Source organism: Dermacentor andersoni, chromosome 4, assembly GCF_023375885.2.
Source record: "Dermacentor andersoni chromosome 4, qqDerAnde1_hic_scaffold, whole genome shotgun sequence".
NCBI lineage: Eukaryota > Metazoa > Arthropoda > Arachnida > Ixodida > Ixodidae > Dermacentor > Dermacentor andersoni.
Genome location: NC_092817.1, coordinates 6,788,737 through 6,805,077, shown reverse-complemented (window position 1 = coordinate 6,805,077; position 16,341 = coordinate 6,788,737). Strand labels below are relative to the sequence as shown.

At 46.1% G+C, this 16,341-nt stretch overlaps 1 protein-coding gene and 1 pseudogene across 1 annotated transcript in view; one reads left to right on the top strand and one right to left on the bottom strand.

Moving 5' to 3' along the window:
- Positions 1-16,043, top strand: part of Hpf1 (Histone PARylation factor 1) — a 47,521-nt gene extending 31,478 nt beyond the window's left edge. Inside the window, exon 7 of the mRNA XM_050182778.3 lies at positions 14,677-16,043. Within this exon, the coding sequence (XP_050038735.1) occupies positions 14,677-14,972 (296 nt within the window). The 3' untranslated portion in view covers positions 14,973-16,043. The remainder of the gene's footprint in view (positions 1-14,676) is intronic.
- Positions 7,180-8,496, bottom strand: LOC140217031 (zinc finger MYM-type protein 1-like; annotated as a pseudogene).
- Positions 16,044-16,341: the final 298 nt, after the last annotated feature.

Genomic DNA, 16,341 nt, shown 5'->3' with positions numbered 1-16,341 from the left:
CCTGGGTCAGGTAACCAAAATAAACAATGCCACCACATGAATGTATGTTTTCATGCAAGCTGCCAACAGTGGCTGTCATTTTCGCGTTGATTGCTGCCGTTTCACCAACAGTGGCGACAGCTTGATTGCGCTTTGACGTGCACACTGCTAATGGTGCCTTTCAAGCGTGCCCTCTACTACTGCTATTAATAGTTACCTGAATGAGTATTTTGAGCCTCACTAAGCTAATGATGTTTGATAATTGTTCTCTTATTTGCATTACTTCCCTGGGCAGGTAACCAACATGAATGCGACCACATGAATGTGCTTTTGCATGCAAACTGCTAAAAGTGGTGGTCAGTTTTGCATTGACTACTGCTGTTTCACCTACAATGGCTACAACATGGCTGCGCTTTGAAGTGCAGATGCTAAAGGTGCCTTTCAAGCGTGCCCCGACGACTGTTATTTCATCGCAGGGCCCGTCATGCTTGTAGGTGGCTGCCCAATAGAGTATTTTGAGCCTTCTGACATTGGCATTATTCATCTCAACGGGCTGGAAAAAAACAATAGGTGCAGCACAACTGCACGCAAAGCACAAAGCCTGTAGCGCTCCACGTCAAGAAGGTAGCGATTCCACCATTCAGCGATGTCATCCCGGTCGATAAGCAGCGAATTGCGGCTCCTCTTCTCATACTTGAATCAGATCTCGACAAGCAGGCGACGCACATTTCACCGCTTCAGTGATGGGAGATCCATTTTTGCGTGTGCCGAGGTATGTGTGGCCGGTAGGAAGTCTGGACCCCACTTCATGCATAGTCAGAGATGAGGAGAGCTTTCTCCACGAAGAATTCTTTATACAATGTTTACATGTTGTGGTCGTTATCAGGAGAGAGACCAACAGAGCAGCTGCAATCTGCTTAAATAACACCCCTCAGTCCCCAGATTCTCCAGACAACCTCTAAGGACGAAACAAGGTCGAGAGAGAGAGGGTCCGGGCAGCCTCCGTGGTCCTAACGCCGCTCTCCATGGCTGGCACTTCGTCGAACCGCGCTGCGGCATCGGACCGATCTGGCGGTCAGTCAGAATAGTGCGCCGGGGAAGTTTTATAGCCCGCATAGGACAAAGGGAACATTGCAACTGCAAGGCACGGGGTCGAAACACAGCCCTCCTTTTTAAACCGTCCCAAACACAGTGGGAGTCGTTCGTGGTGTGGGCGCCGCCGGTCAAAGGAGTGGGGGGGGGGGGACAGAATTGCATTGCTGCCGGCACGAGGAGGAGCCGAATAGCAGTCCGTGATCCGGTGGCCGCTTCAGTCGTGGACGCCACGCAGCCGCGAGGAAACCTGGCCCGTGCACGTAGTCGTGTGCCCGAAGCAGGCACCATGCGGGGATGAATGCTGCCTCCATGGTCGACATATCATAGCACTGGCCTTCCGTCAGGCAAATCCCAGGGCACAAACATAACACCATATACGCTTCGAGAACTCGTAAGTGATCACGACCGTCGGTATCTTGTTGTGGTTAAAGAAATCGTGCACACGACCTCGGCGTGCACAACATGTAATACTTCGTGCTGCGTCTTCTTTTCTCCGCATTTCGTGGGCGCTTTCGCGAGGGCGTCGACAGTTTGCCACGTGAAATATGTGAAGCTTTGACCTCCCTCTTCACCTGAACACTGTGCTTTCACTGACACCGAGCATCTTGAGTTTGTAATGGTTGTGATAAATGCATTGTTTTATATATACTTATTCAATATCAACTGATTCATTTGAAGCTCGGAACAGGAGTAGTATATGTGCCGTGTACATGTAAACAAGCGCAAAAGCCATGCAGAGCTGCTCTTTCTACTTTCGTCACTTGCAATAAGCTAAAGAGCAGACGACGGGCAGCGTTGTGGAAGGCACGGGGTTATTTTTCTGTCGTGATCCGGCATGTGCTGTAGCACATGAGCGCTCTACTAAACCAGTCATCAAAATACAAGAGTCTTTATTTATACCGAGAATTGCGCGTTTCAGAAGCACGATTTTTTTAGAGAAATTATTTTAGTCGCGGAGGCAATCGGACGTCGCGCTTCGGTCATCTGGGCGGGGCCTTCCCTTTTTTCTAAAGTTGTATCCGACTATAGAAAAGTTCAAGGGCCTGTTACAGGTTCCCGAGCCCACAGGGGTGTATGCCACTGAGCTTGGACCCTTTCTGCACTATCCCCAGGATTGGCCCACATGATTTTTTCTGTTGATGGATGCCAAAAAAACAACATAAGATTAGTTGTATACAGCTTTTGCTGTAAAAAGAAAAACTTTACTCAGTGCTATACAGTAAAAGCTATTTACCGTATTTACTCGCGTCATGATCGCAGTTTCTTGTAAAAAAAAAAATTGACGCAAATTCAGGGGTGTGATCAATACGCAGGTTAAATTTCCTGCAAGAAGAAAAAAATTTTTTTTTTTTCATTTCGCATTTGCTGTGGGATGACAACAGGTCAACAAACAGGCGGCTTCCGCTGCAACAGTGTAGGACACCGGGCTTCTTCGATTTTACACTTCTGGCTACCCGCGGGCTGCCAGAGCCAGCCAGAGCGTCTTCATTTTTCTCGGGTTGCTCCGCCCACCGCGCTACTCACTTGCGCCAGGCGTTCGTTTTGCTCGCGCTGGACGGTCCTGGGTACCCGCGGGCTGCCAGGACCTGCCAGGATGATTGTGGTCTGGCTGCTTTCTGGAAGTTTGCTGGCTAGCAGACGACTAAAAGAGGCGATGGGCGCTTGCAGCCATCTTTGCGGGGACTTCACGGATTGCAACGCGGGCGCTTGAGGACTTAAATTTACCTCGCTCAGCCAACTGTCTACGGTCATCTTCGGGTTTCCTTACTTCTAGCATTATCTTTTTAGGTGCTAATGCTCTGTTCCGCATTGCGAAGGGGTGTGATACGAGCAGTGGTGAACCGTATGAAGCTTTTGTGTGTGTATGTGTGTCTCCTGAAGGCTTCTTCGCGGCGGTGATCAGCGCGCTGCGCTCTCATGCGTGCATGTTATCTGCATCGTGTTCCACGTAAGTTCTAGACGCTCATTCATACATTGCGGTACATTTTGGATTCGTTTTTCGCTGGTGACGTTGCTTTTCACATATCTCGCGTATGTATATATCTCCTTTTTGTGCATTTAGCGAAGGCTTTGCAGCTAGCCCGTGTTCGCTCCGTTTCTTCGTCGTATGCTTAGGTGGCAGCTCGAAACCGGTATGTGTTCGACTGCAGGCTGTTGATCTAAGAATACACTGATTGCACTCGGTACATTAGACACACGTACATTGGCTTATTGCTCTCATGATCGCGACCAATGTGTGAAACGTTTCGCTGGTCACAGGCGGTGTGCATTTTCATGCGCCAGCCACGTCCCCAGCTCCTTAGGGTCAAATTGAGAAACACGATCAGCCACAACAAACTCTGAAATCGAAGCCCAAGCAGGTCGGTACGAAATGTGATGCATATGGGGGGGGAGACCTACCCGATAACCTGCTTTTCCATGTCTTGTGATGACACAACGCCAACTCATTGTCGCCGGTGGGCGACGTAATCGCTGCGAGCAGGGATCCTCGAGCTATCGCTTTCGAGTATACAATCACTTAGCGCGATTTCGCGTCTTGTCATCTGCCGCGTCGGAGGCCATCTGTTGCGCTGCGCAAGATGAGGTCTGCTCAATGCGCGTCCTGCGCCGAGTTGCGCGAAAGTGATCGTATCCCTGAATGCAGCTATATATTTTCAAGCTGGCAACGCATAAATGGGCCGACTACGCCGAGCGTGCGCCGGCCTCGCCGGGCGCTGCCATGCTGGTAGCATGTTTACATTTGGCCAGCTGTCCCGGCGTTCGATTTTGTAAACTTTGGGCAGGTTCGGGTTGTCTTGGGATCCCAGCCCATGTGACTTCCTATCAGAACCGGAACTAGCTGGCTGCCATCTGGCTGCCAGAGCTCCGAAAATCGAAGAGGCCCACCAAAACATAAATGGCGGTCGACGGAGCAAGCCGAATGCGCCATACGGGATTTTTTTTCTTCTCGTGAGTACACTACGTGCATTGAAACAGTTCCTTCCGCATCAGTAATGAAGTTTGCGGTAATAACGCAGCCATGTCCACTTTGAGGGGACAGAAACAGATGGGTGTGCTTAGCTGCCAGTGACATAGGAACACATGGCGAGCATGCTGCGGAAACTGCGGCATTTGTCTTCACTACTATTCGAATATGGCACGTTTCTGCTAAGGGTGGGCGAGTATCTTAGCTGTGTTACAAGCGTCGGCATATGAATAGGGTACACTTCTAACGTATCAGTGTAAACGTGGCTGCTGCTGTTGCCGCTCGCGATTTGTTGCGTGCCCACGAGTGCAGACGAGAAGAATTGAAAGGCGCCTTTTTTGTTGTTAACCACAACCATTATAAAGCCTACACATAATAAAGGCAAGTTTGGTTGTAGCTTTTTTTTGTCATGGAAGTGCGGAAAGTGATGAAAGGAATGAAATGGGGCATCTGCTTAAGAATGTTTGGTGCATGCAGACCGCTTGGTTTGTCTTGAAGAGTCGTTTGCATAGCATTCGACAGATGGTAAGCGCGATCATTATTAGCTAGACTTGGCACACGACATAACGCTGCGGCAAGTTCGGGGTGCGATCATTACACGGTAAATATAAAATCGAATTTTGACGGCAAAATTTAGGAGTGTAATTATTACGTGAGTGCGATCATTATTCGAGTAAATACGGTACACATTTACATTCAGAATCAGGGGCGGCGCCAGGATTTTTTGACAGGGGGGGGAGGGGGGCATCTGCAACAAGTGAGTTCCTTCGAGGGGGGGGGGGGGGGAGGGGGTGCAGGGAGGCAGCGAACTTGTGCGTTGTTTTGACTATTTTTAACTGGGCTGAAAGCCTTCTAAACACATCAGTGTGAGTAAGCTATTCCAGCATCGCAGTAAGATATAAATCAAAATTTAGCATATGTACACAGCAGTGCTTCTGCTAAGGAAACGAAAATTTATATAATGCATGGTACAGCACATACATAAAAAACAGTATTAAATAAAAAGAAGACAGGTACCCAGCAGCAACAAAATAAGATCAGTTAACTAGATCGCAACATAACTTCAAAAGTATATTTTACAACAGGATAGAGAACCAGCACCTATAAGCAATGTGCATATCAATTCCAACTTTGTTAAAGATGTGCTAAATTACAAAAAAAAAATAGAGCACTTGTGGCGCTGGCTGGTGATTCTAAATGCTCGAAATGATAGTGTCTACCAACCGGGAAAACCGGGAATTCTCAGGGATTTTGAGTAGGCTGGAAAAACTCAAGGAATTTGTGCTTCTATCAGGGAAAATTAGCTGTAAATTTGTTGAAAGGGAACAAAAGTTGTTGTAATGCTGGCTCGAGTAACAGACATCAATCGTAACGAATAGTCTTTGACGGCCTTTCGTCGACTGGAGGAGTTGCCAGTGTACAGTCAACGACTGACTTTCTGGATGCCCGATGATTCGGATGGTTTCGCGCTGTACCCGATAGAATCACTGTATCAGAAAGTCTGAAATTTCGCACACAAGAACCCTTTGCCATCCGATTTTCCAGACTTTTTGTCGTGACCCTAGGTCCGAAACGGCATTAATCAAAGCCACCACCACTGCTGTTTTGACTACCTTGCCACCTCGAACCGGCGCTCTCGCACGCAAATCTGCTGGAAGCCATAGCCACCACTGCGGCAATGCTAGGCCTAACTGCTTAGATGTTCGCTATTAAGCTTCTTTCCGTTGGGCGCCGTGTTTTTCATTGAAATAATTCTCCGCTGTCGGTAACGGCATTGACTCCGCCTTTGTGGTCCTCGCAATTGGCTTCGAAGCTTGGAAAGCACTGTGCATTGCATAACGCCGGTTCCCGAAAGTCAGCTTTGCCTCTGTACAGAAATGTTACTTGGTGAAGCATACGCAAAAGTATTGCGGTTAAGCATAACAAGCGTGGGAAGGGGCAATTGCCACGGGACACAGTATGTATTCCTTAATTATACTTGCCTGCACCCGGTATCTCCTGTTACAGTACGAGCACCAATATGCCTATACGTGTACCGACAGGTGTTCAGACCTTTTTCGAATGTGCCTGTGGCGGTTTGAGCCCTTAAAGGCAGTAAAAGACATGCATTCATTTTTTTCCAACTGGCGGATTTTTCGGACGTTTTCGCGGCCCCTAGGCACCAAGAAGATGCTTCGAATTGTCTGTGGCGTGAACGAGTGGCGGAAGAAGGACAAGAACAGAAAGGAAGCGTGCTGCAGCCGCTTTGAAGGAGCTTGATCTCAAAAAACAATGTTCTGGCTGACGCCGAGATGCAGGTGTCCCTCGTACAAATAAAAATAAAGTCTTTATAGCAGTGAAGCACAACACTGAGGCGTCGTACGTGGGCTGAGAGTATGTCAGGACAGTTGAGGTTGACTTACGAGCTGTTGCGAGAGAATCTCAATTATGACGAAGTTTGGGCCTCATACCACTGAGCTTGCTATCAGTTGATAGAAACAGCTCATATTTGAAAATACTCGCTTCTGTATGCGTCTCCTTTTTATTCGTATTTGAGAATGTCCAACTTGATTTGCAATTTTTTTTAAAGACATTTTATTTGCTGTGCACTTTACTAACCCCTCCCTTCTATTCTCTTTTTGAATAAAATAAACATAGCTCCTTATATTCAGACTGGATTAAGTAGTTTTTTTTAATTTTTTCAGATGCTTGCTAGAGAGTGACAGCATTGGGCGACATAGTTACCCGTCTTGACATAAAACACTGTTCTGCGTCGCTCAGGGAAATTTGCAAAGGCACTCAGGGAAAACCTGGAAAACGTAGGGAATTAGCAAATGTCAACTTGGTAGACAACCTGGAAATGGAAAAAAGAATAACAAAAACAAATAGAAGAGAGGGGAGAACTGCAAAAATAAGAGCACACGATAGTCATTTCACTCAGTCTCAGTGTCACATTTGGTCATACAATACAGCGGGCTTCACAAATGCAATAACAGCTCTCCGACTATTCACTACACAAGCTAGGCCACCAACGTGGCCTCGGACAGCACCCTATATGGAGCCTCTTTCAAAGCGATGACAGAGACAGAGGAAAGTTTTGTCACAACAACAGCTGCCAATGCCTGTACTGTGACAGTATGAGACAAAACACAGCCGGGATTTATTCGATGGTGAAGTGGGTGTTCTGATACCGGTATGGGTATTGGTCCTATGCCTGTGCCGCACAATTTTCCCACGAAGTGCCGCAAAGATGGGATGGTGGATCATTATGCTGACATACTAGTGCAGACGTATATGTTGATTACTGCGTGCAGTATCAAACATGTGGACTACATGCTGGAGATCTGTCTTATATGCAAGAGATCGCTTGACCGCAAGCACAGCTAGGTCGCTCAGACGGTTCTTTGTCATCTTACTGTGAAGATAAGTCTTCAATCTTCGAAGGCACGAAAATGTGCATTCGCAAGATGATGACGATGCCGATGTCGTCACGGCAATAACACCTAGCTTGTGCAGCTCGTGCAAGGCTAGTTTATATTCTCCCAAGACAGTCACCAATTGCAGCAGTGTCTCTATATTGCACTTCTTTTCGGCTTCAATGCACTGAAGTTGTGTTATCAGCTTGCACTCAACTTCAATGCTTTCAATGTCGCATGCACAGTGCTTGGCAAAAGGCTTGAGTAAGGGGATGTCCATAAAATTCTCACTCCGTGGGTGGAGGGTGCCAATTCCGCAGAGTACATCATCATTCTCCGTGAACCACCTAGTCAGCTCCGCAATCAGGTGGTCCAAAACTTGTAGAAAAACTTTGACTCTGAATGTTTCCTTTGAATGTGGAGATTCTTCTTGTGTTTGCTTTGAATCTAGAGACTCTTCTTCAATGGGCCATCCTTCGCTCAATACGTACCATTCTAAATGCAGCGGAAGGCGTGTCATTCTCTGCTTTTCTCTTTGGGACGCTCCATTCTCCTCAGAAATACTGCAGGTTTGCGCCCAGACAGTGTCAAATATGCTCTGCGAATTTCTAATTTCGGAGAACTTGTCAATGACTGTGCGTGCCATGAGGCATGCCTAACTAATATTGCAGTCTCTACGTCGCAATAGGTCTGAAAGAACCTTAAGGCGGCTGAGTACCTTGGTAAATAGGCTTAAATGAAAGAGAAACGAGAAGTTCATTTGCTCAAGCAATGCGTTACCTGCCTGCTGTTTGTAGCGATGACTTCGGCGAGACGTACAAGGATAGCAAGAAAGCTTTTCATTGCTGCTGTGCAAGCCGCTATCTGTCAGGCCCATCATGTATTGCTGAGATGCCGCAGTTCTATCACTGGCAAAGACCTTTTCTGTACATCTATGCACAGAGAGTGAATTGCAGATCCACTCAAGAAAACATAGAGGCATACTAAAAGAGAGAAAAAATCCCTCACCGGTTTTATCACATTGCAGATATCCACGATGACTAGATAGAGGCAGTGGTTCATGCAGCGGACGTACACTGCTTGTAGCACTTTCTGCCTGAAGAGCGCCTGGGCGCCCCTTGAGGTACCGCTGTGAGCACTGCTTGAGAGTGAGCAAACCAACTGGCTGAAGTGGTTGGTGCCACCAGTGCAGTGAACTAGAAGATTAGGAGTCAGTGCAATGAGCGGAACAGCTGCATCGCATCGTGAATTGTGTGCCCAAGGCGATCGTAGCTGCGGCACTGTCGTCACTCATTACTGAAGCTCCTGTTAGAACTCAATATGGCGAAGAGAATTTCTTAGACGTTTACCAGAGGCAACCCACCCCATTCATCACCCGCCTATGCAGATGTCAACACAGCTTTGACGCCAACCCGTGACGGGTCAAGAACCTCTACCTGAAAATGACAAACTGAACTAATGGCTGAAAGGGGCCCAATTCGACGGCTACAAAATTGGTGGCTCGAGAGCACTGCCCCGGGCTGAAGCTTTTCACTGTTGACCCTGCCGCCATTTTCACTTACTTGTGAAGCTCAGTATGTGCTTTTATAAAAATTAACCATGCATTATGTGCAAAGTAATGACAGAAATTTGGTAATGTTGTAAATACTAGGATGTGAACATTGCTTGGTATTAACGCTGGTCATTATTTGAGAAGTATTGGATATTTTATTCAATTCCCTTCTGGCACTATCGTGTTAACATTACAAAGTATATGTACACCTATGAGGAACTGTTGAGGTAGATTGCAAGAGCTAGCTTCACCTTCTTATTTTCTTTCTCATAAGGGGGATGGGGGAGATAGAAAAATTATAAAAAGGAAAAGTAATTTCGTACTGTAGGCTCCTTAGTGAGCTTGCGGGCAAGGCAATATGGCTGTTACTGAACCATTTGTTCAATATATTGCTTTTCACCAGAGGTGATGCCTTAACGAAAATGCCACAGGCAGCTTGTTTCTGACTTTTGAACATACTACTTCTACTGTTGGTCGCCAAAGTATAATTGTCACTGCCGTCTCTTTGGGAACATTGCAACTCTAGTGTAATGGGGTTGCATTCGCTTGCACACTTTCAACTAATGAGCGGCAACTTTTACATTACCCTCTTGTTCCCATGTATGAACCAGAAAACACATCTGCATTTTCCGGATACTGATATCCATCCCAATGTTGTTTTTAGTAGGGATGTGTGAATAGTGAAATATTACTTGAATATGGTTATTTATTGAAAGCTTTGCTTCAGAGATCAGGTCAACTAGTAAACATTTCTTGCTATATAAAGATACAATCGAGCCCACTTATAACAATACCGGTTGTAACAATATAGTATCAGTTATAACAATGAAAAGCTGCTGCACTGTCAACTTTTGTATGTTTTCCATGGTGAAATAGCCCGCTTACTACAATGCCCCAATGCCACATTATCGGTTGTAATGATGAAGTCTGAGTGCTAGGTGTCTGTGCCGAAAGGTAGTGACATGCAAAATCCTTGAAAAGAAAATAGAACACGAGAAATTCAAGCTGCTACATGATGGCCTGCGGCTCCAACAGCCGCCGTGCGTTAATTTTCCATTCTCTGTGCACCTCTGTCCCGTCGCCTTTCCACCCCTCCGAACACGAATGGGCTGCACCCATAACTCTATGCCGCGCCACCCTCCGAAACACGAATGGACCATGCCAATTGCGCTGCTCCCAGATTTTGCTCACTGGATCCGCATTCAGTGCAGTTCTGCAAACAGCTTTAATTGTTTGCATTTGTCTTTGTTCGTTGCGTCGAAATCATTCCTGGCCACGTGGTTTCTCAGCCTCGTTTGACTCACCTCTGAAACGGAAAATGGCTGATCCGCCCGCTTATTATTGGCAATGCACGGCATTGGTGATGAAAAGAAAGCGCATGGCTATAGATTTAGAAACTAAGTGCTTCTAACCGATGAGGTGATCGGTGCAAACATGCTTGCAACAGATAGTGACTGCGATGACAGCAGCGATGACGGGGTAGGGCACGCTGCCTCAACATTGTCCTCACAGGAGGCCTTGCAGATGATTCAATCCTTCCCTCCGGGGCTTTGTTTTCGTGAGGAACCTTCCGTGGAACACCTAGATGCCTTGGAGAAGGATGTCGGCAAGCTTTGAGTAAAGCATGCAAGGCTGACGGACATGGGGTTTTATCCTGCAAGCCAGTGAGAAATATGCAGTGAGATGCTTGTGGTGATCTCACCTCAGCATTTCTTCTAGATTTCTCAAGCTGAGATGCTCCTGTGACAACCTTCCCGCATTTTTTAAAAAGCGTCTTTTGGGGCCACCAAAGCGATGTCTTGTCGGAGCTCGCATATCACTCGCAGCCTGTGACCCCTCCTTGCAGTTGTTACAGTAGTGCCATGCCTTAACACCGACAGCCGCAGCTTGTTTCGTGCGATTGGAGCGCCCAGGAAGCAGTTAAACGAGTGAACATAATCAAAAACTTGATGGAGGAAGGTGGTGGGGAGATGCACTCGCCTCCCTGCCATTATAGTTTTCTCACACCAGCTCTGCCATCTCCCTATTTTGATTTTTTTCCTGCAACCCGGTTATAACAATGGAATTTTCGTAGCACTTGAATATTGTTATAAGTGAGTTCGACTGTATACAGAAAACACAGGACAAGCTAAGGTATGAACAAAAGAGTTGTATTGCCATCACATCCCCTATTTGTTAAGGGGACCGAAAACCAATTTTTGTGTGCACAATGGACAGTGTACCTGTCAGTGTTCAACACTGCAATGGTACACAGAAAACACCGTGGAACATCCTTTATCAGAATTTTTTAATCTGTAGTTACGATCATGATCATGAAGTCGTATGCTGGAAACAGTGATAGCCGAGTGTGATAGCGATTGCATGTCTGCATTGGTGGAAAGCAGTGGAATAGGTATGCCAGTAGTGCTATTTGTGTAACGCTGGCGTCCATTTATGGCACGATTAGCCAATGACATTTTGTATCTCGCAGGGACACCACAGAACTTGGGGTACTCACTCGCATGCGTCACCATGCAAATGAGGGACACCACAGCTCTGCCGTTCCGCTTAGTGCCGGTTGTTTGCGTTAACCTCTTTTTAACTTATAATATGCATGGAATAAAGTGCAAACATCTATGTAATATAAAGACTGCGAACTTAAAAAATAATTGTGGTGCACTTAACAGTGAACTTATGCCCTGTAATCTGATCGCGTAGCTGTGTTTCGTGCAGTGCACGAATGTCTTTAGGAAAAAAGTTGTACAAAGGAGAAAGAGTGCAAAACACCATGACCTACTATGACCAACTTGCCCAGGCTACTACCCTTGTTCGCTGATTGCATACATCTCAAGTACCAAGTTTCATTGCCAGTTCATGTCGTGTGCTGTTTTTCACGACTTTCTGTGCCATTATAAAATTATAATTCTGTCTTAAATCTCAAACAGCATGCTTGATCCTGTCGCTATAAATCATGGTCTTTTCATTTCCACCAGTAGCTTATGACATGTTCTGGGCAGTTGTCAGTCCCCTAAAGGGCAACTCCAGTGAATTTTCCGTGTCCACTGACCTTAATAGAATTTTGAATGTCTGTTCTCTTTTCTACTCTGATTATCTGTGCCAAACGATATGATTGCAAGTCATTTGGTTTTCCTGAAAATGAATTTTGAGAATTGGTTGCGTGTTCCTGACATATGCCCTTTACTGGCCACCCTGTGTTCTTGACGTTCAAGGCTACGCCACCACTTTGCCCAGAAATAACGAAGCTGGTTCCTTTTTTTAGACAACGGCTGACAACCATTGTTTTGACAGACATGATAACCGGTGCTTGTCTTCGTCTTGCTGCAGCACACTGTGTTGTTTGTGACACGTCAGCTGCCTCACGCGGAGGTGGGTCAAAAGCAAACGGTGATCCTTCAATGCTCATATTGTCGCTGAAACCACCACTGTCTGGTTCTAAAGAGCTGGGAATAGTCAGCTTCACTTTTTTCGCATTAGCAGCACGTGTACTGCATATATACATTACGGTAGTGTAGCATGTGACGTCATCGACTCATCGTAGATGTCACACGAAGCAGCTACCCATTTCAGTACCTCGTTTATTGGCTATTTCACATTATTGACAAGTTTCCAAGCAAATTGAACCAGCCTACTGGCGACACGACTGTCGATGCCATATTAAAATGACAATATCGTAATATGGTTAAAAAAGTGCCGGAGTTGCGCTTTAAAGGGACCCTGCAACATGTTTTTCACGTGACCATATTCACTTTAGATCTATTCTCACGATGTCATAGCACGCAGAGCAAAAGGTATGAAAATTGACCCACACCAGCCCAAGTTATTGGTCAGAGAAAATTCAAGATACAAGCAAAATTAGAGTTATCCCCCACTCAAATTTTCACGGCTCTAGATGCCACATTCACTCTCCCATGATGTCATGTGGTGGCACCAATAGCAGCAGGACATTAGCAAAATTGTGGGCCACGGTTGCCGAGCCTGCTCAGTCTGTTGACAGTGTCACCATGGCTTCTGCGATAGGACGGCGCGTGGTCATATATCAGTGGCCATTGCGTCATTTTTACAGTTACAACAGCTTCGCAAGGAGGCCGTTCGTGCGCTTATGCGCATGACATGCGATGCATCATTCCCATAGTTGCAACACCTTGGCCGTGACTGTGCGATCCTTAAAATGGTTGTAAAATGTAATGCATTAGCATTTCTTGCAGTACTGGCAGTATCTCGCGAACATAGATTGCACATTACATTTTTAACCAATGATGATAGCGTTAGTTCTTGACGTCACGTCCTGTGTACAAGGTACATAAAATCACTCCGTCGAGGCAATGCTATCAGTGCCGCCCAACATGCTTTTCCTGGTGTGTTGCAGGGCCCCTGTAATGAAGGCAAATGAAAGCGCACTTATTGGGCATGCGAAGTGAGTAGCAAATAAAAGGTCAACCCATTTGACATAGTCATGGCCGTGAAACGCCGTTGGTTTCGAACACACACACAAACCTTTAATGGAACTAAAGAAGGCTTGAAATAAATAGAAGAAAATAGAAAACATAAAAGAAACACTCAAATAGACATCACGGCAGTAAGAAAAACACTTGGGGCTAGTATGAAGTTAACTAGTGCGCAAGTCCGGGCTTGCCACGACGGCAGGGACACATAGCAGTCTCGACGTGGCAACAAGCTGACGAAAGGAGTTGCGCCGGTCTCGCCAAAGGTCATGGTGTAAGTTGGTTGACCGGGTGACCGGAGCGCGCCAGCTCTGGCTTGGAGAGGTAAACCAGGCGGCTTGGTGGCACAAGCAGACGGCGGCGGCGTTCTGACCGGGCAGCTGGGTGTAGAGCTCGGGCCCGTAGCCCAACTGCTCTCGTCCTGCCCATCCCACCTCCTCTCAATTTGATAAGCTGTTTTTAGGTCAGCAACCAGCTGCAATCCCAACAGGGCAGGGGTCTTTCTGTGCTGCACCGCCGATTTTTGTGAGGCGAATGTTTTCAAAGGCGATATGCGGCAGTTAATGTAGGCGCAGCCCACAGATGATGCCACATTGGCCCCTTCATGACCTCAATTTTGGAAGGAATACACATTACCTTATGGAAAGTAAAAATAGCTGGTGCTGCAGAGTGCGAAAGCTAAGAAAATTGAACAAACGGGGACATATCAACACGGTTATACTGTACCATGCACAATGTTGCTGCTTTGAACATTTGACGTCATCACAAACAAAAGTATTAATGTTGAAGTCAAGGTAACAAATCTGTAAGTGACAAGGTGATCCTAGTTGGGTCATTGAAAATTATGTAGGATAATACTGTCAATGAAAAATGCTCTTCACATGGAGCAGAAGGGACAGCCACAAACAACTAGGATGTAAAGTTCTTGAATCATTGTCAATAATGTGAGATATTTAGTACAGACCTCATGAAATTACAATAGGAGAAGGTCCATTCATACTGAATTATGTCAAGTAAAACTAATCACAGCAACTAACACAAGTACACTGTATGAGAAAGTGCAAAAAGCAGATGGCCAGCTGTAGGGCACTGTGCCAACTTCCACACAAGCCAAGATGCTAGTTTATCTGCCGTTACGCATTGCAGAGAATCTTGCTTTTCAACATTTCGTATTGCTTGGCTCACTGCCTGAGAATGGCTGACCAGACTGAAGTTGTGCCATGTTTCTTTTTTCTCTTCACTTTACAGCTGAAATGAAGAAATTGTTGGCCAAGTTCTCGGATGACACTGAGGGAGGAGCCCACAGGGACAAACTACAGGAGCTTGTCACTTGGGTCCACATTGCCAATGACGAGTGCGACTATGGCATGGGTCTCGAGTTCAGCATCGCCCTGTTTTGTGCTGGCCATACCAGTCTGCACCCAACCATTGACATGCTGGGTGGCCTTGCCTACCATCTCCTTGGTCGGGAACCATTTGCCCGTATCCTCAAGGCCCACCTGAAGCGCAGACTTAAATCCCCAAATGCCATTGTTCCAAGCTAAAGTGCTTCTGTTTGGCTTGGCATAGCAAGCGAGTGTACTCTTATATGTAATAGGAGTGTGTGGCAATGAATGGAGTGAGCATAGCAGTGGTGTCCCAGAATGATGTAATGTTTGGATGTCTGCTCACATTTGAGTATCCGTGATGCCAAGTGGCGCGATTGTTCCTTCCAGATGTGTGTTAGTCAAGAATTTAATAGAGCTGCTGTTTCATCTTTCAAATCACATGCAGTCAATGATTTTATTGCAGTGCAAAGCCAAACGAGTCTCTACGTCATCAAAAAATGCATACCACCATTTACGACTGCGTTACATCACTGCAAGTCGGCCTAGTTGGAACAGACTCATGTTTTAAAAACTTTTTGTGCGCGAATAAACATGGACAAAGAATAGGAGCAACACAAGGACAAGCGCTTGTCCTTGTCTTGCTCCTCTTCTTTGTCCCCGTTTGCGCAAAAAGTGCGTTACATCCACTCAATAGACTGGCATTAAGGGATATGTGCGCTGTACACACACATGTAAACAAGTAGCAGCTAGCAGACGATCCGCCACGCCACTCACACTATTGTGGTTCAGCCAGTCTCCGCTTGATCTCGCAGCCAATAGTGTGTGCACCAGAGGAGACAATCAACTTGGCTCACAAAAACGAATGAAAAAAAAAAGTCTGGAAAATCAAACTTCCCTCGTCGCAAACAGGCCGTTTGAATAAACCTGCATTGCACTATCTTTTTTGGCATATCGCAGTACAGCTGTGCATTGGTGGTGGATATGCATCTACTGAAGGCTTACTGAGGTGTGTGCCTTGCACTGCAGTGTAAACTGAAGCCATGCAGTTGATAGGACTAACATTAAACCAGAAGATTTGTTCCACTATTATGTCGAAGTGCTAGCTATTTACTGTGCTATTTCGGCAGTTCCTTTTCTATGACTGATCTTTGCCGTCACTTGAGCACCAATTGCGCCAGCATTGTGGCATGGTGCATATAAATCATATGCACACACAACTGGCTCTGTGTTAAACTTTGCTGGGCCTTTTCTTCCCTTGTTGGTACAATAAAGCGTCAATGTCATTAATCATCTTGCTTTTCTTGGTTTTTGAAGATGTCTCCTGGCTCATGCATCAAGAACAAACTTTTGCAAATTTTGAAACGTAACTGTGAGTCACCCTAGTGGAACAGATTCATGTTTAAAAAACTTTTTGTGCGCGGACAAACAGGGACAGGGAAGTTGTGAGAAAGCGCTCGACCTTGTGTTGCTCCTTTTCTTCATCCCCATTTGTTCGCGCACAATAAGTTGTTTAAAAATTTTGAGTCTATCAAGTCATGAAACTTCACAGTACATTGAACACTACATTAACATCCAAAGGATTGAC